This window comes from Xiphophorus hellerii, chromosome 18 (assembly GCF_003331165.1).
Source record: "Xiphophorus hellerii strain 12219 chromosome 18, Xiphophorus_hellerii-4.1, whole genome shotgun sequence".
Taxonomy (NCBI): domain Eukaryota; kingdom Metazoa; phylum Chordata; class Actinopteri; order Cyprinodontiformes; family Poeciliidae; genus Xiphophorus; species Xiphophorus hellerii.
This window is the reverse complement of record NC_045689.1, coordinates 29,411,329-29,438,144: the sequence shown is the minus strand read 5'-3', so window position 1 is coordinate 29,438,144 and position 26,816 is coordinate 29,411,329. Positions and strand designations below refer to the sequence as shown.

The window sequence follows — 26,816 nt, the reverse complement described above, 5'->3', positions numbered from 1 at the left end:
AATTTTTTTTAAATATAATTGTTAATATATGTATTATACTTTTACTTAAGTAACAAAATGCTTTGGTAACAAAAAAACAAATTTATTTTTTGCTTACGATATCGTTATTTTTATTTATTTATTTATTTTATTTAAAAAAGAGCTACTTCCGCTTGTTGTTGTCATGGCGCCGTTTCAAACTGTTGTCCAGACTTCACGGGATTTTAAAACCTTGTTCACGGTGTATGTTTTAGTTTGGTATTCTGCCCGTCTGTATATTCTTTCATTCCAGACTTAAACAGTTGGCTATAAACGACGACGAAATGGTGGAATCGTCAGTTTTGGGTTTAACCTGAAGTAAACGGAGGTACATTGAAAGGTTGCGTTAGCTTGCTCGCGCTAATAGGTATTAGCATTAGGTTTAAATTATTATTTACATTCGTTAACATTGTTTTTGTGACGACTGTCGATGCAATGCCAGCACTGTTACCAGGACGTCAAAACCAGGAAAGAAACTGGGTTTATGTAGGCTCAGCCCGAAACGTAAACAGCAACAATTCAATAACTAGGACGTCCCAAACAAAGGTAAACAAATGTTTAAGTTTTCAAGTTATTTAGCTCCGCTTTCGTATTCCACTGAAGCTAATAAATTAAGTATGCCACCAAGACCTTTTAGAGATGCTTAATAATGTAGAATTGCATATAGTTCTATTCAAGGCACCTATATATAGCCTAAATCCAGGAAGCATGTCAAACAGCTAAGCTAAACAGAAAATAAGTTTAAGTTTACAAGTGAAGGTAAGGTAGCTTACCTTGTAAGCTACAAGGTAAACTTGTAGCTTACCTTCACTTGGTCTCTTGTGAAATAACAAAGCAATTCCACTTGTTTTATAGACACCGAAAACATTTGTCAGACACTAGTCTGATATAAAATGGATTTCTGGGATTCTCATTTCTTTGACAGCTGTTGTTTAATGAAGCCATTCCCGTGAGTGTGGTCAACCGTGCCACTCGTGCAGGCCCTCCGGCTCCCATTGTGATAGAGAGACTGCTTCCGCGTCCGGAGATGCGCGAGAGTCCGGACAGCCTCCGCAGCTCCCGCAGCTTCACCGTGCTCTCCGAGGAGAGGCTGCAGGCCGCTGTCAGACTGGCCAGGCGAGACCTAAGGCGAAGGCACCTCGGGTCACTTGCAAAGACCTCACCGAAACATTTGCAGGAGGCCTCTGTCTTTGAAACAAGCGATGCGGAGCTGCTTCAGGTAAACTAGTCTTAACTAAGAAGTTCCTGAATAGTTATTCAAACAAAGACTGAAATAACTATTTTCTTGTCTCTGTAGGAGCTAGTAGCGGCTCCAGGTAAGCAAGAGTCTAACATGGCCAAGTCAAAGGAAAAGAAGGCTCCGATCGGTGCTAAACAGCAAGTATCCCAAAAAAATCCTTCTTCTTTAATGCCCGGTGTGGGCCAGTCTCCTCCAACAAGAGACCCCGGTTTAAGGCAGGTGGAAGGAGGCAAACCGGGACATTTAAGCAACGAGATCCGCAAACTGCAGAATGAGCTGGAAACGTACATTAGGAAAGTGGAGGAGCTGGCGAATCGAGGTAATTTTTTTGCAGACAGCGACGGCTGTCATTAAGCTGATTCTGAACTAACAACAGTTATCGATTAACCTGTTGATTTTTTTCAGACGATTAATTCATACTGACTACCTCCATCAAAGAATAACCAGATCAGTGCATTTTAAAAAATAGATCCAGTTGGCAAAGTCACCTCCACATTCAGTGATTTTATTTTATTTTTTTACTGTATGTTGATCATGATCAGGCCTTTCTGCAGGTGAAAAACTGGAGGAGTCTTTGGACCCGGAGGAGCAAATCAAGCTGGAGGTACGCAGACAGAAACAGGCCTTGCGCTCAGCACGCATCATTTATGTTCTGCAGCGACAGGTATTTATGTTTTAGATAGCAGGTGATGTGATAAAGTGTGTTTTATGTGCCTTCAGCTGTAAATACTGTTCTTTCAGGTTAAAGAGATACAATATGATATTGAAAAACTCAAAGGAGAGAAAATGTGGGAGACAAAAAAGGTAGGTGGGTTGTTTTTTTTAAAATGACGGAGTGTTAGAGCTATGCTTGGAATAAAAATAATTGAATCATTAGGAAAACAGTCGTAGCAAGTTGAAATAATACGAGAATAAAGTTATAATACAGGAATAAAGTCGTAGCAAAATCTGAAAAATGTTGTAAGACAATAAATTTGAAATAATGTGAGAATAAAGTCACATCACAATAAAGGAGACTAACTTTTTCCTGTAATTTTATGACTTTAATCTGGTGTTTTTATTTCTAATTTATGACTTTTGCTGTCATAATATTATCATTTCTCTCTCACAATAAAAGAAAAACGTCTCAGCCTGGCCCTAATACTCATAAATCTACAATTCTAATATTTTCAAAGAAACTTCAACACTAATTGAGATTAGTTTTTTCCCCGACAAGTCCATAATGAGCAACAATATTCACGACAATATCACAAAAACAATATTCACTTTGTAGTTATCTGCACGAGGTTTAGAACTACATCATTTTAAATAACTGAACGTGATGAACCTTGAAGGAATTTGTGTTTTTATTTTTACTCGTTTGTCCCTCACAAACAAAAGTGTCATAAACCCACAATTCTGAAAGCACACTTCCACGTTTCAGTCTGCTAAAGCAGCAGCCTACACTCTGCTGCTCCAGTCGGTCTCGGCGATAAACTCGGCGAACTTTCCTCTTCCCGTTTCAGTCCGTGGCGGTCGGCAGGCTGGCGGCCGCCCACCGGGGCGCGCTCAGGGCCCTGCAGGTCGTCATCCACCAGCTCTCGGATCAACCTCACGGCAAGGTGCCCCCTCACTACAAAGCGCTGGGCCAGCTGATCCGGCAGCTGTCTCTGTGCTCGGCTAAGCTGGAAGTGGACCAGGGGTCGGCTGTACCTGAGGCGGCCCTGGATATCCTGCAAAAACTGGAGGTGAGGAACGAATGTTGTTGTTTTATGTTACAGCTCCTCATTATGGACTCCATAAATCTCAATTAGTGCTGAAATTGCTTTGAAAATAAGGGGGTTGGGGGGGGAATAATAATTGTAGGTTCATGAAGAACAGATAATAAAATGAACTGTTATGACAGCGGAGATTTAAAGTGAATATAGTTCCTGATGAAAAGCTTTGTTTATTACATCACAACTTCAGTGTATGCTGACATGGAGGACCAACTCTGATATAATTAAAAAATAAATATACAAATGGCCCAGTGAATGAGTCAATACACTTAAAATGTATCAATTGCTTTAAAAAAATGAGAATTTTAAATCATGTTTTAGAATTGAGCTGACATTCATTGTTCATATTTTTTTCCAGCCTCGCTTCAACAAGTTATATTTGCACATAATTTCAATTTGACTGCTTTTAAAAATAGATATATTTTTGTTTTTTCTTTTACTTATAGAATAGAGTTTATTCTTGTTTTCCACATATTATTTAATTTCCCTGTTGGGATCAATAATGAATTGGATTTGATTTACTTCTTTTATTTCCATGTATCGTTTTTACGATTTCCTGTCTCCTCTTTTCACTTTATGGTCATTTCTGCCTCATTATGCAAATGAGGAGGGGTGGTGTCAATTTCTGCCTATTGATTTATTAGCAATGAACTGATTGGCTCCAATCGGTATGTTCCTGAAACACTTAAAAGCTGAATTGGTATAATAGCACTTTTTCACCAATCTGATGGCAGAATCACGTAAATAACATTATTAAGAGCAACAAATATCTCTGTTGTTGAGCTCACATGTCTATTTACTCCACAATTAAAATGAAATACGATTAATTACAGTTAATAACTGCAATTAACTAGATTAAAATGTTTTATATAGTCGTAAAAATGGATCCAAACTTTATACAGTATCAGTTTAATTTAAATATTCATCATTTTATAATAATTAGTTTTAGAAGTTGAGATTACATATAGAAGTTTATTGCTAAAATATATACAAGTTGAGAGTTATTTGGGTATCCTCATCTTCCTAAAACAATGGCTTTAGTCTTTTTTTTTTGCCAAAAGTAATTTTGGCCAGAAAAATAAAAACCAACCTCTCTCTTTGCAAAAAATAATTTAGGCAAAAAAAAAAAAAAGGCTAAAAAAATGATATAAGCCGTTTTTTAGGAAGGTGATGATATAGTACGAGGGTTGGTTATTTTGTTTTTCGGTTCTTTAATCCGGCACCTAAGCCTCTCTGCCCGACTCCCTACAGATTTTAGACTCAGCCCTCAGCAAACATGAGACGCTGGAGAAGCTGCAGGCCCAGACCCGTCCTCCACGCAGGAGGTCTCCTCATCGCCATGCGTCTCCTCATCGCAGCGCGTCCCCCGCCACCGGGCCCCACAGTCTCAGCATGCTAGCTGCTCCGGGCCTTCACAGACCTGCAAATCCCAGAGGATTTGTTCGTGGTGGTAAACATGTTTTTTTTTTTTTTTTCTTTCACCTCAGTGCATTTCAGGATTTATATTTATGCTCAGCGAGTCACTACAGATTCAAATCAAACCGTGTTATTTTCTACATCTGCTACATGTATTTTAGGTTTCTTATCATCGTTTCTGAGCTTTTTTTATTTACTTTTTTGCTCTTAGAGTCACTCTGATATGAAGCACCTGTTGTCCCCCCTCAGTTTGTGGAAGTCACCATACAGCTTTTTTTTGGTTTGTTTTTTTGGTGTGTGATAGTGTTTGGCCTCCCTCTGCGGTTAAATGGCTGCACCCAGGCTGAAAATTGACGTGGAGCCTCGATTTAGAGATAGAAAACAGCAACTGAAGTGCAAAGCGGTGGCCTTTGCTCCCCCCTGCTGCTCAGCTTTATGAGCAGTTAACTCCCGCTGGCTTTTATTGAGCTGAAAACGATCCTCTGCAAGAGATGACATGAACGCCCACAATGAGCTTTATCTGCAACTCCTGCAGTCGAGGAGGATTGCGTTGAATCCATTAATACATTTTGCCGTAATGCAGTCGCCGAAATGTTGAGAGCAAACTCTTGTTTGTTACGGTTTCAAACAATTTTCCGTTTAAATCTTAGCCCGTTCTTTAATTCAGAGTTTATACAGGTGCTTGAAATCCTTTAGTTCCGTTTAGGTGTTTCCAATGTTTGGAAAGTGCTTGATATTCAAACTGCACAGATGCGCAATAGAGAGTAATCTAATGTTTGATTAAAAACCTTTATTTGGAGAGCGTTAATTACCGTTGAAACCACATATTTTCATGCATCCAATAAAAATTTTTTTTTTAATTTTTATTTTTTATTTATTTATTTATTTTTTCTTCCTGTGTGAAGTTAAATCAAACGATGCTTTTCACATTTTAGGTCAGGAACAAATGACCCCAATTTTGTTTATTTTCTAAATGCCAGAAAACGTAGTGAGAACATTTTGTTTGAGATTTTTTTTTGGTATATTTTTAATGTTAATAAAATTAATATTATTAAAATTTGCAGATTTTTATTTTTTATTTTTGTTAAATCAGTGTTTTGTTCTCGAACCAGTCGGGTGTAGAGGGCTCATGTAGGGGTGAGCATTTATCCTATTTATCATTTATCATGATACATTTCTTATTACGATAAGAACATTGATTTGTTTTTATCACAATAAATTCCAATTATTGACACGTAAAACCCCCCAACGCTGACTTTATTTCCAGGATTGATACTTTTATTATCTCCTCCACTGTTTGTTCAGTGGAAACATCAATTCATTTTCAAGTACAGTTACCATGTGCAGTTCAGCGAGACAAATCACACACTTCTTTCTGTGACTGATGTCTTAAAGAAGCATATAACAAACGGGAATGTTTTTAAACATCTGTGTTTGTGCTTGTGGGGCTCTTTTCGCTGTGACACACATTCATAGTCAAACACTTACCTAAAAATGATGCAATAAATAATTCTTATTGCCACTTTTATTGTTATTGTGTGTGTGAGAGAGAGACATGGCAAAACATAAAATTTTGCTGTTTTAATGTGCCTTTTCCCTGCTGTAGAATGTAAAATACCATCACGGGACATTATTAATGACTGTAATAAATGACATGATTTAATAGTGAACTGAATTGTTTTTATCTCCAACGTGTGACGCTGGAAAAGTTTGAAAACTTACCTCGAAAATGCTTGAAAAGTTCTTGAATTTTAATGTGGAGGGGGGGGGGGAAATATACAAACTCTGCTGATTTCTGCTTCTGTTGTTTCTGTTCAGATGTGAACAAATCAAAGTTTCTGTCTTCCATTTGTTCCCCGCAGGGCGGAAAGCTGTGTTACAAAAGCTGAAACCGGCCTCCCACCAGCCCCTGGTGGCCGGTGTGCACAACGTCGGCCAGCAGAGGGAGCTGCAGAGACTTCCTCAGCCAAACACGAACCACCAGAGCAGGCGGCACCCGGGGAGAAAAGCTGACGTAATGAAGGTGCTTGACGTATTTATTGGGCCAGTTATTTACATTCAAAACATCTGCATTTGTAAAAAAAATATGTCACGGTCAATATTGATTGATTTATTGAAAATGCGTCTCATCCCGACCAGATTAGAGACGCAGGTTTCCGGCAGCCGACAGTTTCCTCGCAGCTCCGAGTCAGTCAGCTTCCTCAGCGGGAGAAGTCTGTTCCCTGGATGCCGACGTCGCCCCGTTCTCCTCCTCAACAGCAGTAAATCTTCATGAAAACGATTTTTAAAAAAAGAAAAGGACTGCAACTGTGCTAAATTGATAACATGTTTGATTTTAAGGTAACAGGTATCAGAAAAAAACAACAACAAAAAAAGTAATAATTTGTAGTTGTAAAAATGACAAAAGGCCTATTTTCCTATAGAATACTTTTCTATCTCTCCATAAGTAGGCAAAACTTAAAAAAAAAAAAAAATTAAAATGCATACATAAAAGGTGACAAAAACAAACAATTTCCTTTTTTTTTAAATGAGAAAAGAAAAAACATTCTTGGCTAAATTGCAAGAAAATTTGATGATAATATTTTTGGATTAACTGTTTAATAATAATTGGATAGCAAAAGATGCTTAATAGGATTTCCCCCCCCCCCCCCCCCCCCCCCCCCCCCCCCCCCCCCCCCCGAGAATTTGAACAAGGTAAAACTAAAACTAGTAGAAACAGACAAAGAAGTGTTTATTTTAAGTATAGATTTTTTTGTACAGTTGTGGTTTAATCACTGTTCGGAGTTTGTTTTTCTTTTTTTGAGTCTGTATACTGAAATGAACAGTTAATCGGTTACTAAATTACACGATTATTTCAGTGATCGATTAATCAAGATTAATCACGATTAACTCCATTAATCGTTTCAGCCCGACATCACACTATGAAATCAAGTGAAAATAAATCAAAACCTTTCCGGGATTGCTTCATCTGATTGTCTGGCGGGATTATTGCTCTTGTTTACATCCGTCTCTGCTTGTGTGCCTTTTAATCCCGTGCTGACGTCCCAACAGAGCGCCTCAGAGGTGGAGGCCTGAGCCCCGCTGCCTCTTCTCCCCGGTGAAGCCTCCGCCGAGCCCTCCGGATGAGCAGCAGGCGGGACGTCAGTCAGAAGCCGAGCGAAGAGTGAGTGGCGCCATGCAGCGAGCCGCTCCGAAAGAAGCAACGAGGCGAGAACCACCTCATTTATTTTTTAATTTATTTATTTATTTTTTAACATCTTCCACTTTGCAATTTGCTTCAGAGTGAATCAGTGCCATTTCCCAGATTAGTTGTTATGTGATTAAAATTTTAAAAAAAAAGAAAAACGATTTCTGCTCATCTCAGCTTCATTCAGTAAAAGATCTGACCCTGCAAGAAGAGAAAAATGCCAAGTGGATGAAATGGAGTGGAAATGAATTTTAATGAGCCCCTCACTCGGTATTCACCGAGTCATTTCTAACCTTCATGCCAGACCCCACTTGCTGCAAAGCCACAGGCAACACTCCCGATTGTGATTCAAAGTTATTATTTTTTTTTATCTATGAATTAATTTAGATACAATTGAGGCCATTCCTCTTTTTGAGTGATTAGTGATTGGTGCGTTTCCGGTGCTTATAAGCGTCGCATTGATAGAGTATTGCACATATGCGCTCTTTTAATCAACTGTTAATTACTACAGTGGTGGATTCCTATTAATCAGTAGCTAGCAGGCTGGTCTCAAGGATGGGGATTATAAGTTATTCATGTGAAAGGCTTAATCAAACTTCTGTTTGGCGTCATGTAAAAATTGCCGGCTACTTTTTTACAGGACGTCTTATCAAGAGAAGATGACTACGCAGCTCAGTGAGGAAGAGGCGCCACTCATTCAGAGATTAAGGTATGCCACTGATACGCACAAATTATTCATGACGTTGTGTTACAGCCACCATGGTGTGTTATTCGTTTAACAGATGAACACAAAGGGCATCATAATTGTGAAGTAGAAGAAAAATGAAACATGGTTTTCAAAAAAAGTTTCACAGATAAAATTCAGCATTAATACTTTGTACTGTAGAGTCACCTGCTGCTGCAGTTGCATCAAAATATTTTTGGGTGTGTCTGTACCGTCTTTGGACATCCAGACTGAAACCGCTGTCCCTACGATTCTGCAGTGAAGTTCAAATTCAGTCAGAGTGGATGAAAAGTGTGAGTCACAGTTTTAAAGGGGCAGTATTGTGTATTTTCCAGGCATATAGAGCACATAGCAAGTAACTATGTTACCTTCAGTCGTCATAAAAATGCTGCGTATATTAAAATATGACTTTAAAAGAAATTTTACTTTGGAATTTACACACTGTGTAGAATTTTATTTCTAAAACAAAAAAAAAGTTGTGTAATTTTCACAATTACACACTCCTTTGTGTTGTATCGCATAAAATCCAGATTAAACTCAAGATATTTGACATTACTTGGCTGTGATGTTAAATATGTTCACTATATGTGAATATATATATATATATATATATTGACTGAAATATGAGAAAGTTAATGCAGGGTGAATACTTTTGTATCTCTGTGTGAATTATTCAGCTCTAATCATCTGCAGCGTTTCAAACCAGAACGTTCGAATTTAACACGCATAACAAAACAGGTTAAGGTCTGAGAGGATAATCACTTGACGCTAATTGCAAATATAATACGTAAACGCAATAATTAAAGTAATACAATGTGTTTTTTTGTTTTTTTATCTCTTGTAAACATTCACCATTGTATTAATTAAGAAAAAATAATTATCTCACGTCACTCGGGAACAATCCTGCTGCTAAATCTCTGTGCCGGTGCCAGTCCGTGGCAGGAATCCATGCAGCAATCAGCCAGAGCAACTCAAACAGCTAATCATCGCAATCATATGTGCGGCTACAACGAGAGTTATGCCGGCGGCGAAACTATCCCCCAGACAAAAGACTAGAAATTAAAGCAAGCTGTCGATGTGGTAAGTACAAGGGAAAACGAGGGAAAGCAGAGTTTTTAGCCTCGTTGACCAATAAAGAATTTCTAATTAGTCACTTGGGAGTTTGACAAGAGCCAAGGACAAGTTGCAGTCAGCGCTTTGTCCAAACAGCGTTAATTGCCATCGCAGTGAATTTTCTTTTTCGTCACAGCTAAATTTGTGATTTCATAGAAGGAAACGTTGATATCACTTAAACTCAACTCAACAGTTAAAGCTGCTGGTTTTGTGTTTTAAAAACCTGCTGCGTGCAAATGTTTCATTTTGCCGCCGATGTCCGATCACCATTTTTTCAGGCAAATACAATTTCTCTTTAAAAACTCTTTTTTTCGTTGTTTATTTAGTCCTAAACATGTAATGTGCTTCACATAGTAAATGATTCATTTTTGTTCTACAAGCTCTTAGTTACTGCTCTGTGTTGGATAATTAAATTGGTGATAAGCAGCCTTTCTGTAGTAAAGAAAGACTAAATGTTTATATTAGGACTGGAGGCATTGTCGCAAAAGGTGCCCATGCATATTTAAAATGTCTTAAATTCATGTAGCTAAAATTAAGGCCTTAAAAAGTCTTAAATTCATTTTAAAAAGCAAGTTGGCCATTAATATGTTATTCTGGGATCTTAAATTTTGTATTGACAGAAATATTTAATGTTAGAACAGAACTATTTAATCTTATTCGATTTTTTTTTCTCTTGTGACTTTTCTGTTAGGTAAACGTTTGTGTCGCACTCAAACATATTCATTGCGTTCAGCAACTCGAGACATTTGAGGCTACCGATAGCTAGCTACCTCGCTAGCTTTTTTTTTTTTGAGTCTATAAGTGAAAATTTATCGCCAGATGGCTGGAAGACGTTTGTACGTTTCTGTGGAGATTTAAGTCTTAAATTCTTATCGTAATGCTCTTAAAAAGTCTTAAATTTGAGTTGGTGAAACCTCCAAGCTGTTTTCAGCAACCTATATTAGCATTTAACAGATAGTGCTAACCCTTTGGAGTATAATATGTGTCTTTGCACACAAAGATACGAATCTAAAATTCGAACTTGAGCTCCCAGATCCCTTTTAAGTTCCTTCACCATCTGAGTTACAACTGACCGTTATTCCTCGTCTTCATATGTACATCGGTAGCCATTCAAAACACTGTTGTTTGATTCCTTTAGGGCATTCTAACTTACAACAAGACCACTGTGGGAAATGAACAAGTATTTCTGAAAAGAAACTAACAAATTTTCTACTTAGAATCCAAGGTCGACCTAGTTTCTTGATGCCATTTTTTTGTCGTTTTCTGGAGAATATGCCTCGTCTTATTGATTAAAGGGAATGTAATTCATCCACTGCAGAGCAGCTTGTGACGTAGGCATGTTTTGGTTCACAGGTCTGAAGTCGTTTTCCAGAATCAGTGGAGTGAGGAAGCTGAGCAAGGCGCCAGAGAGGGCAGCCATCGGCTCTCTGGTGAAACACAGGTGGGGAGGATTTTATCCATTACCTCTGTGGTGTCAAACATTTCCAGTCATTCTGTTGCGTGTACATTTTCTAAAGACATTCACCTTCTTATCCTGCAGAGTATATAGTGATCCTGTTTGTTTCGTGTTTTTTGGCAGGAAGGTGTGGTAAAGAACAAGCCTGACAGATCTAGGAGGATACAGCTCCCTGAGCATGCTGATGAGCTGGTATGTTACACAGAACTGAATATTAGGTCTGCCGCAATAAATCAATCAATCACATGATAAATTAAAACGAGCTCAATTCCTATTTTTCTCTCTTTCTACAAAAAACTTGATGACAAAAATCTTTAGTCTGCTGCTTTCGTCTCAACTAGCCTCCTTTTTCTTTTAAGAACAATTTTGTTTACAGAGACTTAAGAATTCATTTTATTTGCTATTTCTGTTGCATTGTTTATTTAATTTGAATATTTAAGATGTTTTCCAGTTCCAGTGTTAAATGTTCACTTGAATATAAAGTTTATTGATCTTTGAGGATGTGTTCTTGCGTTACTATGCCATGAAAATGGTCTCAGAACCACAGTATTATTGTTTATTGCGATGTAACTTCAAGGACAATTTATCATCCAGCAAAATTTGTTATCGTGACAGACCTTCTGAACATTCTTTTTTAGTTACCAGTCAGTATCGCATCCAAAACGACAGGAACTCATGATGACATTTTGCCAGCTTTTTGTCACCTTGCCGTAAATTGTCGTTTGTAGGCAGCAGGCGATCACGTGCGACTCGTTGAGCATCAGGAAGAAGATCTGCTAAAGGACACCGCTCCCAATGCGTGGGCCGTAAACACGGGCATGGGGGACATGACCTGGCGTGGGCTGCAGGCCTCTACCCTGGAGAGCATGCTGCTTCGGATGGAGGAAATACAGGTGAGAGTTGCGCTGCCGGGGCGGGGGGGGGAGCTGAGGGAACCATTTAAAGGTCACGGTGCAACCTCAAAGGTTACCTGTAATCGGCTTGTTATTTATAGTGAGCTGTTGTGACAGTTGGGGACAGTTGCTGCTTACTGATTTGCCATCTAGAGGCCGGCTATCAGCATATTAGGCTTTGATTTTCTGGGTAATGTGGGGGGGGGGGGGAAACGGATCTAGGATTCGACTGTTATTTTTTAAACACTTCAAGTGAAATTTGTATTAACCTTTATTTATGGTTCATTTGGTACTTAATTATTGATATTTCCCCTTAAAGCTGCATTATGTAACTTTTATAAAAATATGTTTGTTTTTTTCTCCATATTTGTTAAAAATATTACTATGTCCTGACAAAATAATATGTGAAAAAATGGAGCTCTTCATCCTCCTTGTGGTCCTACTCCAACACTTGGTCAGAAACAACCAATCAGAGCCAGAAGCAGGGGCTTATCGCTGTCAATCAACCCAGTGTACGCACTTCTCACGCCTTCCCCCTTGCTCCATGCTAGGCTACAGCTAGTTCCCTACATTTGAGCCCGTCGTGACTTCTCAGGCTAGTTAGCATAGCCACCAATGACGGCGGATAAACAGTTGTCCTGTAATCATAAGTTGCTTTTTTGCCATTTGTACTTTGAGCAGCGTATAATCAGGCATGACTGACAGCGCCAAGACCCTTCTCCTGTCTCTGATTGGTTGTTTGTGATCGGGAATGGCAGTGGGACCACAGGGAGGAGGCTGAGGATCTTGATTGGCTGTCTTACGTTATACTGTCCCGACTTAGTGAATATTTGACTAAATATGTTAAAAAAAGATATATTTTTTTATAAAGTTACATATTGCAGCTTTAAGGCTAAGAAAAATGAAGTGTAATTGTAATGACATTCAAACTGCAATTACTGATTATTTTTGGTTACTTAGAGCCCAAAGTGGGTCCTGGAGGTCCGGCATCCTGGATATTTTAGTTCTCTCCCTGGTTTAAAGCACCTGGTTCCAATGATGGCTTGTTTGAAGGCCTAAGAAGAACATTGACATGCTGAAAAGGTTGTTGGTACCACCAGGGAGAGAACTAAAACGCGCAGGATGTCGGCCCTCGAGGGCCGACTTTGGGCACCCCTGACTTAGAGAGTTTCTGGCATGAACGTAAAACCCTTAAAATTTAGCGTTTAAAGCTTCTTTTTTTATGTGTTTGGTCAGAGAGAAGAAGAAGTAGTGAGGAGACGGTTCGCGTCCATCGCCTATTCAGACCCTCTTTACTGGGACCGCTCAAAAACAACAGGTAATAAGAACAAAAGAGACCCAACAAAAGTACTCCATTCATATTTATCTGTATGGGGAATAACAGATATATCTTCATCACATTAAGAACACAATCTTCTATTTAGTTTAGCAGGATTTCATGAGACAGACCAACAAAAAAAGTGAATATTTTTGAAAGTGAAGGAGAAGGTTAGATGGTATCAAAAATTTTGCTACAAAAAAAAAAATAGAATCTTTAGAGTGACATGCATTCCACACATGTAAAATCCCAGTGAAGCAGGTTAAAGTTTGTGGTTGTAACTCGCTAAAGGTAAAAAAACGAGCTGAACAATTTTCTTCCAAAGCACTGTAGCCTTGTTGCTGAGAGAGTCACGACCCAGGTTCTTCCTGTAGATGGAGACAGAGCTGGTGCTGACATGGAAACGGGAATATTTGTCACTCAGACTGTGTGCTTGACTTTCCTCTCCATCCCTCTGTCCCTCTGTCACACTCTACATTTTCCTCATCCCGTCTCTCTGCTCCTCCCAGGATCCCAGCCTCACGCTCCAGGCTCCAGGCCGGCCTCTCCTCAACCCATTAGGCTCACCAGGCCGGCGCTGAAACAGACTGCCGCAGCCGATATTATTCTGGAGAAACCCATAGAGGCAGGGTGGGTTGTGCTTTCTTTCTTCGTCTGTAACTTTATTCATCTCTCGTCTTTTTCTAAGAGTATCACCTGGAGGCTTGTATGAAGGGTTGACCCATTTAACTTTGCTGCATATGTTTTCAGCTGGGGCTGTGCTTCTCAGCTTTCATTATTTTTTCTCTTGGATTCAATATAGGGCTGCAACTAACTACTATTTTAGCTATCGATTAATAGCTAAATTATTCTGACAATTAAGGGATTAATCATCTAAAAAAGAAATTGCCACATTCTACAGATTTGTCATTTAAGTTTTTTATGCAATATTGGAAACACGGGAATAAAATGCAAATTAACAAGTAATTTAACTCTTTTATTTTTAAATGGGAAATAAATTATTGCATAAAATACAAGAAAAACTGAAGATAATCCTTTGGATTAACCGATTAATAAATGGATAACATAAGATGTGTAATAGGTGATTTTTTTCCCCCCAGAAAATGCCACTTGAGGAATTCTGTGTAGGAAATATTTAAAGACAAAGAACGGTTTTATATATACATTTACATATATATATAAATTGCATATATTTTTTGTACAGTTCTGGCTTAATTACTGATCAGAGTTTGTTGTTATTTTAGCAATTGGTCTCTTTTTGGACAATCTGTATACTCCAAGTTAGCAATAAATCGATTAACAAATTAGTTAACGATTATTTCAGTAGTTGAGTAATCTAGATTAATTGCAATCAGTCGGATCAATCACGATTAATTGTTTCAGCCCTAACTCAATGCAGTTGAGCTGTTTGCATTAAAGTGACATCAGAATCACTTTATTGCCGTTGCCAGTAAACTTTGATATAATGGAGCAAAAATAAATAATAATAATAAAATAACATAAAAAATGTCAAAAAGAAAAAAGAGAGAACATAGATTCTAAGTAATCTAAATACATAATGGATCCGGTTACTTGGAAAGTGTTTTCTCGTCTGTGGTAAAATTGTTCTGGTTGTATATGACTGTAGGATGCAGCAGCAATCTCTCTTACAGGAACTCATTCACTTCTGATTGGATGGGAATCGGTTAACGTTTTCCTATCGATGCACAGTCGGTGTGTGGGGTTGTTTTCCACATCGTGTGCCAGTGTTTTTCAGTCGCATTTCCACAGGGAGGCCGCGCTCCTCTCCCAAACTCACTTGGTGGGTGACGTACCCAGGGCAGAGTCTATTCCTGTCCCTGGCACGGCCCAGAGCTCCGGCTGCTCGGCTGCTTTAATTAATAAAAAGCTCGGAGGAACGGGGAAAAGAGAAAGGGTGAGATGAAAACTGTCGACAAAGACAGACCCCTTGAATCGGCTAATTCCGACAAATTTGAGCCGCGAGCATTTGCAAATTATACCTTGCCTCAGGTTCAGTTTTCTCTACGGAAACTTTGCTCTTACCTCCGCCGAGGAAGTGACTCATCTTCTACTCTTCTAGGAGTCATAAAGTAATAGCTTTGTTGGGTTTTATTTATGTATTTATTTTTTTGCCAAACATGCCCCAGCTGCTTGAAAAAGTCAAGTACTTGATGTGCGTAATTTGTTTTCAGCGGTATCTGGCTTTGCAACCTCTTCACAAGAACATGGTGATTTCTGCTCATTTGTTCTGTAACTCCTTGGAATCCCTGTGGCATTAAAGATACTCACCTCCTGCATCCTCTGTTCAATTTAAGGCAGCATTTTAAAAGAACCAGCTCCTCTCTGAACATGCACGACGTCCAGACATGGGATGGCAAACAAATTTGTCTCTTTTGACTGGTTCCAAAAGGATAAGTTTTGCTTTTTAATGAGACTTTGTGCAGAAGTTACTCTCAGAATCAACAGTTTTCTTTGATCTCGGTGCGACGGAAATGTTGGACCAACAGTGAAACTTATTTCTGATGATAATCTTCACAAAGCTGTAGCAGAACTTTAAATTTTGGTGTTTAAGTTATTACAGTAGAGATGTCTCCACCACCAACCTAAACGTTTCACTCTGTAAGACATTTTCTGAATTATGAATTGCCAAAAGGTAGCATGGAAATCTAAAATAATTGCAATTTTTTAAAAAACATTTGTAAACCAACTAGGATGTGAGTTGGAATAAGACTATCATGCTATGATAACCTTCAGTAAAAAAATACAACAGATGCATGTTGTTTACAAGAAAATGTTATCTTTTTTTTACGTGTGTACCATTAGCTGACTGCTTTTATTTATAGATAAGTACAAGAATTTCACGTATTCCTAGAAAAATATTGATGACTCCAGCCACATCTTTTGGTTGTTTAACATATTGTTGTGCAATGTGTTATTGTATATAATGACAATTTACATCAAATGTCACGATGAGGTTCTGTACAGGACAAATAAGTCCAACTCAGTTCCAGCTCTGGAGAACTGGACAATCAACCAAATTCATACAAAACATTACAATCAAATAGTCAGATCAGATTTAAGGACGCACAATTCAATATGATCTTACATGTAAAATGCTAAACAATGAAAGGCAAGACACTCGAATTTGGCTTCTTATGCAAGTTGGTAAAAAGTCTACGCAAAGAAGTCACAGTATGAAAAGTGTTTTTGTAATTTCGCTCTTTATAGATAAATTAATGTTAACTTGGCAATTAGTCAGGCTATCTGCTCTGGTAGTCAGTCTGGAGTCAGCTGCTTTAAAGACTCATAGCTTGTCAGCTGTACTTCTAAAACATCATTAACTTAATATGAGTATTGGGTGATGCTTGTTTTAGTTACAAACTATGATTGTGGTTTTGTGTGTATGTTTTTTGTTGTTGTTTTTTAATGAACAGATTATCACCCAATCCTTATTCCCCACTTTGATGTTTATAATATCATTCAGGTTTCTTTAGGACTTTAGAACTGGGGCGATGTACTCCGTCTTTCTGGTTTTAGTCAGAACGCGAGCAGCATCTCTTCAGGCGATAGAAGACTGACTTTGTAATCGTCTTTATGTGTCTGTAGAAGTTCAGGTTTGAGTCCATCAGTGCTCCCAGTTTTTGGGCCTGGTCATCCACTCCATTGAGGTCGCATTATGTCCGTTACGCTGGTCCGTTTCATCAGTCACCAGGAGCTCCAGAACACTTTGGAGTCTAGAAACACAAGACTAAATGTCAGATATTTTTTTCTTTGGAGTGGTAAAAAACAAAATCTCTTACTTACTAGTGAATAATTGGTTTTATCTCTGCAGTCTCACACATCCCATCATAGAAAACATTTTTCATTCATTTGCTTTTTTTTGCAAATGTTCCCTTTTACAGAATAACAAACCCACAGCTTGTGAGCTTGACTGCCTGATATTTTGCATCTTTAAGCCTGATTGCAGTGCAGTGATGGTTCACATTAACACGAACAAAACGTCTGATTGATTTTAATTCTTGAAATGGATTGCTCACAATGAATAGCCACCCCATTCAAACAGTAAAATGCCAACTGAAATAAGAGCTCTTATCAGGCTGTGTTTACTGTTCACTAGCTGGAGGTGGGCCGTCACTTTTAGAGAACATCACTTGAAGATTAACTCAAGTTACTACTAATTAGTTTTGTTTAATTTCACTGTCAAAATGTCAAGATCACTTGTCACATCGTTAAACGCGTCATTGTTCATGATAATGTCTAAAAATATGAAATGACGCAATGTTGACATCTTATTTCTCAGAGGTCAGCTCGACTTTGCACAGAAGCGTCTGTGTAAGAAAAACAAAAATCCATTTGCTCGTGTTTAATGGCGTGAGTCAAGTAGAGAGAAATTGCGACCATCATAAGCTATCTTTGTCGGATACTGCCCTGAAGAATCTAACTTTAGGTGCTAAACTTTTATTGAACGTGTTTAAATATAATGAGCCTCAATAGACGATGTAAACTTCAGTTTGATTGGTCAGTGGTGCTTAAGGCCCAATGTTTCTTTTTCTCTCGTGTAGGAACCGGATGAGGATGAGGAACAGAAACTCTTTTCCCATTATCTGCTCACTTTTCCACAATTTATCAAAATAGTGTGTAATTTATTATGAGCTGAATGGAGCAACTTATTCCAGGTGCCACAAAAGAGAGAAAGAGAGAGTGAGGAAGATAAGACAATAGCTGAACAGAGTATAGTCAAATGGCTGTTTCTTCCTTTTAAAATTCTCGGAGTTAAAGTTGTAAATTCCATGTTTTTGGTAATGCACACAGAGCCGTCTGTTTTAGTGATGCGTTGCTGCTGTGTGAAGTGTGTAAATCGCTCCTATAAATTGCTAAAGAATGAAACCCCGCTGACTCTCAGACACGCAGTGAGGCTGCACTTCTGCTCTCAAAATGAATAATTAATAACTGCCCATGGCAGAAAGGCTAAAGGAATATATTTTGAATGCTATTCCTATTGCTTTCAATATTTTCTTAAGGAAAATCCGACTGGGCTAAATTTGCTGTCGGCTTTGCAAGTCCGTTGAACGGAAACTGTCGAGAAAATTCTGATTAGTACATAATGTTTTACTTTGACAGAGCAGTTAGTCTCCTTAATCCTTTTACGCAACATTTTTCTTTTTAGGTTTTGAAAGCTTTGACTGTACTCGAACATTTTCTTAGGTTTTATGCCACTGATTTTCCAGACATCTTCAAAAAAAAAGCCCATTTAATTAAAACGTTTGAGTCTGAACACAGTTTCAAGAGAGAAAACCCATTTAAGACAGGATGGAGAGACAGCATTGATAAAAAGTCTCACTTCCTGTTTTATATACAGCAGCTGATTGGAGGAGCTCTGCCCCCTCTTCCCGACTTCCTGGGGTAAAACGAACAGCAACAACAACAATAAAAAAGCCGTTTATTTTTGCATCAATTTTGTTGCGAAAATTAATCCTCTCCCATTGTTGACTGTATGTCGCAGGAAGTTGAATTTTTGGGATTTGGAGCAGCACAATGTGTGAAGAGATCGTCGTGTTTGTTGTTTTATAGCTCACATTCTTCAGCCCAGAGAGAAGAAGCATTCAGCCCCTTCCTCGGGCTTTGTGAAACACGTGCTCATTCCGAGACGACGTTCATGTGACAGAGACGAAGCTGCAGATTTTTGTCGCTTTGCCTATCACTGGAGGCGTTTGCGATTCCCTTGTCTGATAACAGACGCTCTCAGGCTGCTATTCGGAATGCGTTTTCCTGATTTGATGCTTTATGGTTGTTGGAGAAATATGAATGCTGAACGTGTTTTAAAAAATAAATTGGAGTTGAAAATGAAAAATTGATGTAAAGTGTTTGTTTTTTTTAACAGGTGTAGCGACAGTTTTGTTCTCCTCAGAGTGCTGTTGCTTCCAGATTTTGATGTGAAACAACAACAGAGACCCAGCAGCTGTTTACGTTGCGCGTCTGTTTTTCACCGCCATCAGCTCTTGCCGGCGCCGACTTAGTCCCTCATGACTACTTTTCTTTTCCAAAACATCTACAGTATTCTCGCTCTGGCCGCCTTTCTCGTCGCTTTTGTGTGAATTCTTCTGAGCGACCACTGAGACAGTGCAGCATGCGATTTCATCTTTTCACTCACGAGCAAAGAGGAAGATAAGATTTACTGTACGTATCCGTGGTGAGCGGCCCAGATCCAGAACCTGGATAATATGGACCGACTCGCTGCTGCTCCGTCAGCAGGTCAAACAAATCAATAAGAGAGATGAGAGCCCCACTCAGCAATACTGGAATCCTTTCAAATGTTTCCCTGTTTGGAAGATGTATTTTATAGCAGATTTTCTCCTTCTTCCCTCAGTCCAAAAACATGACTGTCAGGTAAATTGGTCTCTCTAAATTCTCCCTAGGTGTGAGTGTGTGTGTGCACGGTTGTGTGTCCCGTCTGTCTCTGTGTTGCCCTGCGACAGACTAGCGACCTGTCCAGGGTGACCCCGCCTCTCGCCCGGAACGTTAGATGGAGATAGACACCAGCACGTCCTGACCCCACTAGGGACAAGGGTGTTAGAAAATGGATGGATGGATGGAGATGCTTATATCATGATAGGTTTTTCAGCCATGCAAACGAGATGGTTAATGTTAATTCAATATTTGGAAGCGTGGCCAAACCAGACTGAAAGGCTTCGTTCACCTCCACCGCTGCCATTGCTAAACTACAGGCTGGACTACAAACAAAACAACGCAGAAAATCAATGTCATCATTTCCAACGTCTTCTCCTGTGTGCTGATTGGCCCTGTTGAAATTCTACCGGAAACATCAAGCTCAATGGTAGAAAGCCCCGACAGAGCACCGAAGGGAGATGAAAATTGGAACAAAATTGTGTATCAAGGCAATGGCCAGGCAAAGTTTATCATATTCCTGCAACTTTCTGTCATCATTCCTCTATTTACTTTCACCTTCAGCTCACAATGTCCTTTTTGCTTTTGCAGTCAGACCAAAATGTAAAAACGCTGGTCGGTCTTATTTATTTGCCACCATGTCAGAAAAAGCTCGGGTGCCTCCTTGACTCTTATAAATAATGTGTGAGCCGGCGGTGGGCTATACCGTCGGTCCTCTGATGCCTGTCAAGACTGCAGATCAACCAGCTTGAGAGAGGAAACAAAGTTGACTGTGCCACCGCTTTCATATTTATGGCTGTTTTGTTGCTCGTGGCCCCTCCGGTCAATACTGAGGCAAGTTCAGCCGAGGTCCGGGGAGCACAATAGAAAGAAGTCGTTTGCTTGAGAGCTGCTGCAACACTAAATATAGCTCAGCGAGGGATGTTTCGAGAGGCAGGCTGATTCGTCTGAACTGAGAGGATTATAAGGCCAGGACTCAGAGATGCCCAGCTGAGGCCATCCTCGTCCAAAATGAGGTTCAGACGAGAGAGTTGGCCTGCACGCAATACCTTTCCTAAAAAATAATCATAATCATGCTCAACTTTCCATGAGGCAAAGGAAGAATTTTAGAGTGTTTCCACACCTCTTAGTCCAGTAGACTCAGTTTGATTGGGAACCAAAGTTGCAACATTTGTTACATTTCTTAAGAAAACGGCACAAAAACATTTGAAGAAGACACTGAACGCGACTTCCTTCTTCACAAACTGTAAACAAATATGGAGTGGTGTCAGATTTTACCGGTTGTAGGATTTGTCTTTTGTCTTTGGTAGAAGACCAGGAGCCATTTCTCGCTTGACACACACATTGGTTTTGATTGTATTTACCCAGAATACCTTGCACTACACTTCGCTTCCTGCTTTTGGAGCGGTCTCTGGCCTGCTTCCAATCACATTTGCATTGAAATGGCATCAGATTTCACGTCAACCGAACCGAGATTTAGAGCTTTTAGGTGGACTGCACCAGAGTTCAATTGCGCTTTCACACCTCCCTAAGCAAACCTGACTTTCTGGGCAAACAAACTAGAGTTCGATTGAAGCGGACCAAACAGGGCTTATGTGAAAGCACCCTTAGTCTGTAAATGGGTGTTTGTTTAGATTACAAAAACAAAATTTATACACTAGTATAAGTTATGGTACAACTAACTTCATGGGCCTCTTCTTCTGCTCCCCCTGTCACAGTTTCCTGTTTGAGAGCAGCCCAACGGAGGACCAAACCCAGGACCAACACCTACACACAAACAAAATTTTACCCAATGACAGGGCAGAGAGAAGCAGGACCGTTCTCTCGGTGCCAGGCAGCACGCTGAAGAACATCCGCCATTATAAGGAAGACTACAACGCCTACCTTGGTGCTGTGTCTCGAGGGGCCATCGACAGCTTCAACCCCTGGGCCGCTGCGGACAGGTAAACAAAAGTGCTGACTTTTTTCCGACAGGTTGGCAGAGACCCTCTCATCTTTGTAAACTGTCTAAATCCACAAGTTCGATGCCATTTCTGCAATACTTTACCACATATCTATGTGTATAGGATTAATTGGGGCATGTTTCAGCCTCTAGTTTGAAGCCAATGTCCTATTCTGCTGTTGCCAGCAAGTTCGACAAAAATCATGTCACTCCATTCATAGAAAACATATTAATGGGTAAATATGAGTAGCCAGCACTACTCCCATACTCATCTAAACTTGTAAGTCAAGGGAGACGGTGAGATAAATGAGTGGACAACAACAGCAGTCCAATAAAAACAGTAAAGTTTAACATGCAAACACACTTCAGGTAAAACTGCACACTTCATGTTCTCAAACCACACACCCACACACGCACAGGGTCAGGCTCGTGGCTGTAAATAATCCGGTGTCATATAAGGAAGTGCCCAATAAAAGACAAAAACAACAACAAAAATAAGTGTGTTTAGTCCGCTACTCACGAGACGCACTCCCAGGTCTTCTGGCATACAGGCAAGGCAAGGTTTTCTTTTGTTAGCCCAAATGATGAGGTGAAAAAAAGAATAATAAAACTCCAATATCCAAAAGTACAAAACATTAAAAAATGGTTCAGTTTGAGAAACCACACAACCAAAATGAAAACAGCAGAGGCACAAACATCAGTGAACTAACTAGCTAGAAAAAGAATATTTTGTTAGGATATCCAATTTTTTTTTTTTTTTAAGAGCGATACCTGGCACACGTTTGTTTTACACCCCCTCCCTCAACCCTGACACAGTGCAGCAGCAGCAGCAGCAGCATCCTTCCTGAGTGACGAGATGGTAATGAGCAGCCCTGTGCTGGTGTGCAGCCACACCACCTGGAGCTTCTCATTTAATCTGTCTGCTGACAGACTGATTGCTACATAGAATCTTAAGCACTGCCAGAACAGAGAAAACATACATCCTCGGAGTTATTTTAAGCCACGCTTCCAACACTTGGCTAAACCCGAGGCGGATAATAACTCAGTGTTTAGACGAACTTCCTCATTTTGAGGCCCAAATTACATTAATATCGGCCAACTCGATTAGTGGTGCGGTAAATATGTAAAAGCGCAGGGACTTGTTCAGCACGGCTCAAAGCGTATTAACTGTGATGCCTCATCATGGTGAGTCCAATCCATAACAGTTCAGTCTTTTCTCTTGGTCTGCATCTGCGGCGGAGAATCATTAGTTCTTGTTTTTAGCCTTTAAATCTTCACCAACACACAATTACTCTCACTCTACTTTTTGGATTCTGTGACATCTGAAAGATTTGGTGGGGGTGTTTTGGACTTCTCGAGTGCAGTCTCACCCGTCCCTGCTGTGATGTTTATATGTGTGTTGACCCAGATAATGTTCTAACTTTGGCCTGCGGGAGTCGTCTTCTAGACCCAATGAAAGCGCATTTTATAAGTGTAAAATCTACAGAGGATCCCCCAATAGATTCTGAGTTGCGTCATATATATATTGCGCCCAGTTGGTGTACTTTGTTCTTGACGTGAGCAAAAAATTAAATAAAAAAAAACAACAAAAAAACATGTAGTCAATAGTAACAGAGCAAAAGCTGTGTGCATTCTCAGCATAAGGTTGAGCTTGTTGAACTCAACTGTGACTGGATCATGGAACCATGAATGAGACTTTGGGTTCTCCAAGGATTAGGATGCTTTCACACCAGCCCTGTTTGGTCCGCTTTAATCGAATCGAGTTTGTGTGTCTAAAGTCCAGTTTGTGTGGGGAAGAGCGAATGTGCAGTCAAATTCTGATGCGTACAAAAAGAGCAAACTCTGGGTCACCTAAAAACTTAGGTCTCAGTTCGGTTGAAGTGAAATCTGGCGCGGTTCCAATGCAAGACTGCTCCAAAAGCAGGAAGCCGACTATAGTGCAGGGCATTCTGGGTAAACCAAAACAAATGCAGGAGTCTAGCACTAGTGGGGAAAAATTGCTCATGGTCTGTTACCTAAGACAAAAGAAAAATCCTACATCTGCTAAAATCTGATGCCACTCCATCTTTCTTTATATTTGAATGAATGGAGGACAAAATAGAGTGTTAGAACATTTAAGACAATAAAATTAGGGGTGCACCGATTTATCGCCGCCGATTTCCTTAATTTTGGGAGATTGGTGATCGGCCGATACTTAATATGAGTTTAATCTTATCCACCTATCTTATCCAATTCAGCAAAGATCTAAAAATCAACCACTGTCTTCTTCTGCTCTCCTTTTAGAGAGGTTTGACTGACAGATTGGCCCACCAGGTCATATATGCATGTTTTCAGTTAACAATAGTCACCACGCTGTGGCCAAGTTAGCTACTTTCTTGCTATATTTAGCGACATCTCATAAAAAAACTTTTTAAAAAACTTATCGGCCAAAATCACAATCAGCAGGTCAAGCGTTTTAAAAATCTATAATCAGGGATCGGCCAAAAAAACTGCAATCTGTGCACCCGTTATGAAAAGCATTCCTTATTCAGGGAATTTGATTATTGGTTTATTTGCATCTCTAATGTGTTTCTAATAGATTAAAAAAAGGCTTACGTGGTTTATTTAAAAATCTGCAAAATGTGCCAATTTTTTAAAATCATATTAATTGATTAATTGTGAGAATAATTAATGTTGAAAATAGTTGTTAGGTGCAGCCCTATATGACATTAAAACTCTTTCGTGTCTTCTATTAGCAGCTAGCGGAGTTAGAATTACTTAGCAATCTGTGTGCATTCCCTTTAAGATGTAGATCTTTACCTTAACTCTGAGACATTCTAAGGGTTGCTAACAATTCCAGAAGTAACAGATGTCCTCCATTACTTCTGTAATAAACGATTATTATTACTAATAGCGTTATTGACATGTATTCGACTGCTTGGTCTGACGTTCGTGCTTGTTTCTGTTGCTGCAGCGTGGCGGCGGAGCTGCTGTCGGAGGCGCTGGCGGACGTGGCGAAGGAGTTCCAGGACGTGGTGGAGGAGTACGCCGAGGCCGTGTTCACCTCCGAGTTCCTGCGGCCCGTCCACTCAGTTCCTGCGTCAGGTCCGGCTGTAGCCGGGAGAAACCAGTAGGGAGTCCCCAGCGCTGCGTCTGCTCCGGCTTCCTTAAAAACTGTACCGCACAAACGCGTTACGTGTTCGTGTTGGATTAAATCTGCAATTTCAGACACAAATATTTATTTTTTTAAAGCATTTTGTACATTTTGAAAATGGATGTTTTTATTTTTTCGACGTTTTTAAAAAAAATAATAATTATTATTTCCAGTGAAATCACGTTTTTCTTTACTGAGATTTTAGATTGTTCTTCTTCCTCTTTTTTTTTTTAAGAAGCTGCTGCAGATAATGAGTGAATTACACAGGGAAGCAATGGTCTCATCGCTCTTTCCGGTCCATTTGTATCTGTGGAAGTATTCCTCGGGGAAAGTTAGTTTAGGGTAGATAAGCTTGGAGAGACCATTACAACATTACAGAGGATTAGAAGATTACTGCCCTCCCTTTGCACTTGGTTTAAATCTCCCCGAGGATTACTCACACGTTCTATTTTCACGGTGGAATACAGAAATGAATTATTCCATATGGCCTCCACTTAGAAATGCCTGAAAGCCAAATTGCATCTTCTGTTTATTTCCACGGCCGCTCAGACTCTCCTTTTGCTTTATTCTCTAAATAAATGCTTCAGAGTTAGGTTTTTTGTTTTCTGTTTTTCTTTTTTGCTTTCTATCAAAGTTTATTACAATATGACAGTATGTTTCAGCAGAGGGAAATTGATATATATATATAGATATATATATCAATATCTGTAAATTGATGTAATTCCACTTCCCATGGTGCATTTTAGCTGTGCAAAATGCAACCAGTAGATTATAAAGTACACTACAGATAATTACGACTTGAACAAACCGTAATTATAGAGAAAAGTGTCAATTTTGACATCAAAGAAAACAAGACATGATTGGCCCATTTAGAAAACGCCTGAGTCCCTGGACGGAAACATGAAAGTCATCCATCCGGAACGGGGGAGGAACACATGCAGATGTTGCTCTGGACGGTGGGGACCGGCTTGCAGCATTATTTATATATTAGACAGCAAAATTAGTAAGCTCCGTCTTTTATCTTGGCTGGATTTGATTGTTCCACACAGGCTTCTTCATGAGCTTCGACAAATGGAGGCCAGTCAGCTGGAATCGTCGGGACGTAATGCCGGTTCTCTGATGACAGAAGCTAATTGTGCTTCACTGCTACGGGTCAGAAACCTAGAGGACAAATCGGAATATGCAGCTAATGTGGTGTAACGCATTCCATCAGGCGATGAACTAATATAAAGTTTTGCTTTATATTAGGGCTGAAACGATTAATCGTAATGAATCAATTATTGAAATAATCGTCAACTAATTTAGCATTTGCTTAATCGTTAACTGGAGTATAAAGACTGAAAAAAAAAAAAACATTTGATGATTAAAACAACATACTTGGAGCACTAATAAAGCCAAAACTGTGCAAAAAACATATGCAGTTTGGATTTTAAGATTTAATAAAACAGAAACGTACACTAAAGGAATGCTTTGTTATTGCATCTTATTCAATAACATTTTTATTTTGTAATTTAAAAATGGAATTGAATTATTTTGATCTTTTTATGTGTTTTTACTATTGAATAATAAAGGCTTAAGTGTAGAACGTGCCCAATTTTTTCCTCACCTGATAAATCGATTAATCATCAGAATAATTAATTACTAAAATAATCACTAGAGCTTGTTTTTAAATAAACTAAGCTGGTAGAGGCATACTCCAAAAGAATTGGCTATACAGTTCGGTTCAATTCAAGAAAACTTTATTAATCCCAGAGGAAAATTGAATGTTGTTGTAATTAGAGGTGTGCGGTACTTCATATTTTTGTATCGATCTGACACCCAAGTAAATACAGGGGAAGTATCGCCGATACTTCTACCGATATTTTTTTGTTATTCAAGTTTGATGTACCACTAAACTTCTGACTTCTTTGAATAATTTTGTTAATACTCAGGACAGAATTTGGACAGAGTTTATAGGTGCCAACAAAATACTTTGGTGACATATATTTACATGACAGCGCTGGGGACTTTGTTTCTAAAACAAAGTGCAAGAAATACTGACTTTTTATTGGTATTATCAATATTTTAGATCGAACCACAACCCTCTAGTTGTAATACATAATAAACAATTTTCTTCAAACAGTTGTTGTAGATGCTAATAATGGCTGTGGACAAGAAAGCTTTTCTGTAGCGGTCTGTGTTACAGCGGTTGAAATTAAACCTCTGACTAGAGAA

The 26,816-nt window shown here is 39.2% G+C and overlaps 1 protein-coding gene and 1 long non-coding RNA gene across 8 annotated transcripts in view; one reads left to right on the top strand and one right to left on the bottom strand.

The window, feature by feature from the left end:
• The window catches only part of LOC116737381 (uncharacterized), an 11,515-nt gene extending 2,861 nt beyond the window's left edge, over positions 1 to 8,654 (bottom strand). Inside the window, exons 1-2 of the long non-coding RNA XR_004342793.1 lie at positions 8,645 to 8,654; positions 4,102 to 4,105 (exon numbers count right to left, since the gene is read on the bottom strand). This is a non-coding gene — a long non-coding RNA (uncharacterized LOC116737381). The remainder of the gene's footprint in view (positions 1 to 4,101; positions 4,106 to 8,644) is intronic.
• Positions 144 to 26,816, top strand: kiaa0753 (KIAA0753 ortholog). 7 transcript variants are annotated; one of them, XR_004342792.1, is made up of 19 exons: positions 144 to 564; positions 944 to 1,237; positions 1,316 to 1,577; positions 1,801 to 1,922; positions 2,000 to 2,062; positions 2,764 to 2,985; positions 4,267 to 4,465; positions 6,294 to 6,454; positions 6,571 to 6,692; positions 7,483 to 7,638; positions 8,259 to 8,327; positions 10,809 to 10,896; positions 11,035 to 11,103; positions 11,640 to 11,804; positions 13,041 to 13,122; positions 13,632 to 13,752; positions 21,246 to 21,470; positions 24,423 to 25,558; positions 25,652 to 26,816. XR_004342792.1 is itself a non-coding variant. In XM_032590481.1 (19 exons), exons 3-19 carry the CDS (start codon positions 1,046 to 1,048, stop codon positions 24,580 to 24,582), a joined length of 2,478 nt encoding a protein of 825 aa, XP_032446372.1. In that variant the 5' UTR covers positions 144 to 346; positions 461 to 564; positions 944 to 1,045; the 3' UTR covers positions 24,583 to 26,816. The 7 variants fall into 7 exon arrangements, 6 of the variants coding, with proteins under 6 accessions (XP_032446372.1, XP_032446373.1, XP_032446371.1 ...); XM_032590481.1 differs by having other exon boundaries at positions 144 to 346; positions 461 to 564; positions 24,423 to 26,816; XM_032590482.1 differs by having other exon boundaries at positions 144 to 346; positions 461 to 564; positions 874 to 1,237; positions 24,423 to 26,816.

Excerpts from the sequence above, each read along its gene's own strand:
- kiaa0753 (XM_032590476.1), top strand. The coding sequence starts at position 454 with ATGCCAGCACTGTTACCAGGACGTCAAAACCAGGAAAGAAACTGGGTT. Across the intron at positions 7,639-8,258 it reads GCTCCGAAAGAAGCAACGAG|GACGTCTTATCAAGAGAAGA; the intron begins GCGAGAACCACC and ends ACTTTTTTACAG. Across the intron at positions 10,897-11,034 it reads GGCTCTCTGGTGAAACACAG|GAAGGTGTGGTAAAGAACAA; the intron begins GTGGGGAGGATT and ends GTTTTTTGGCAG.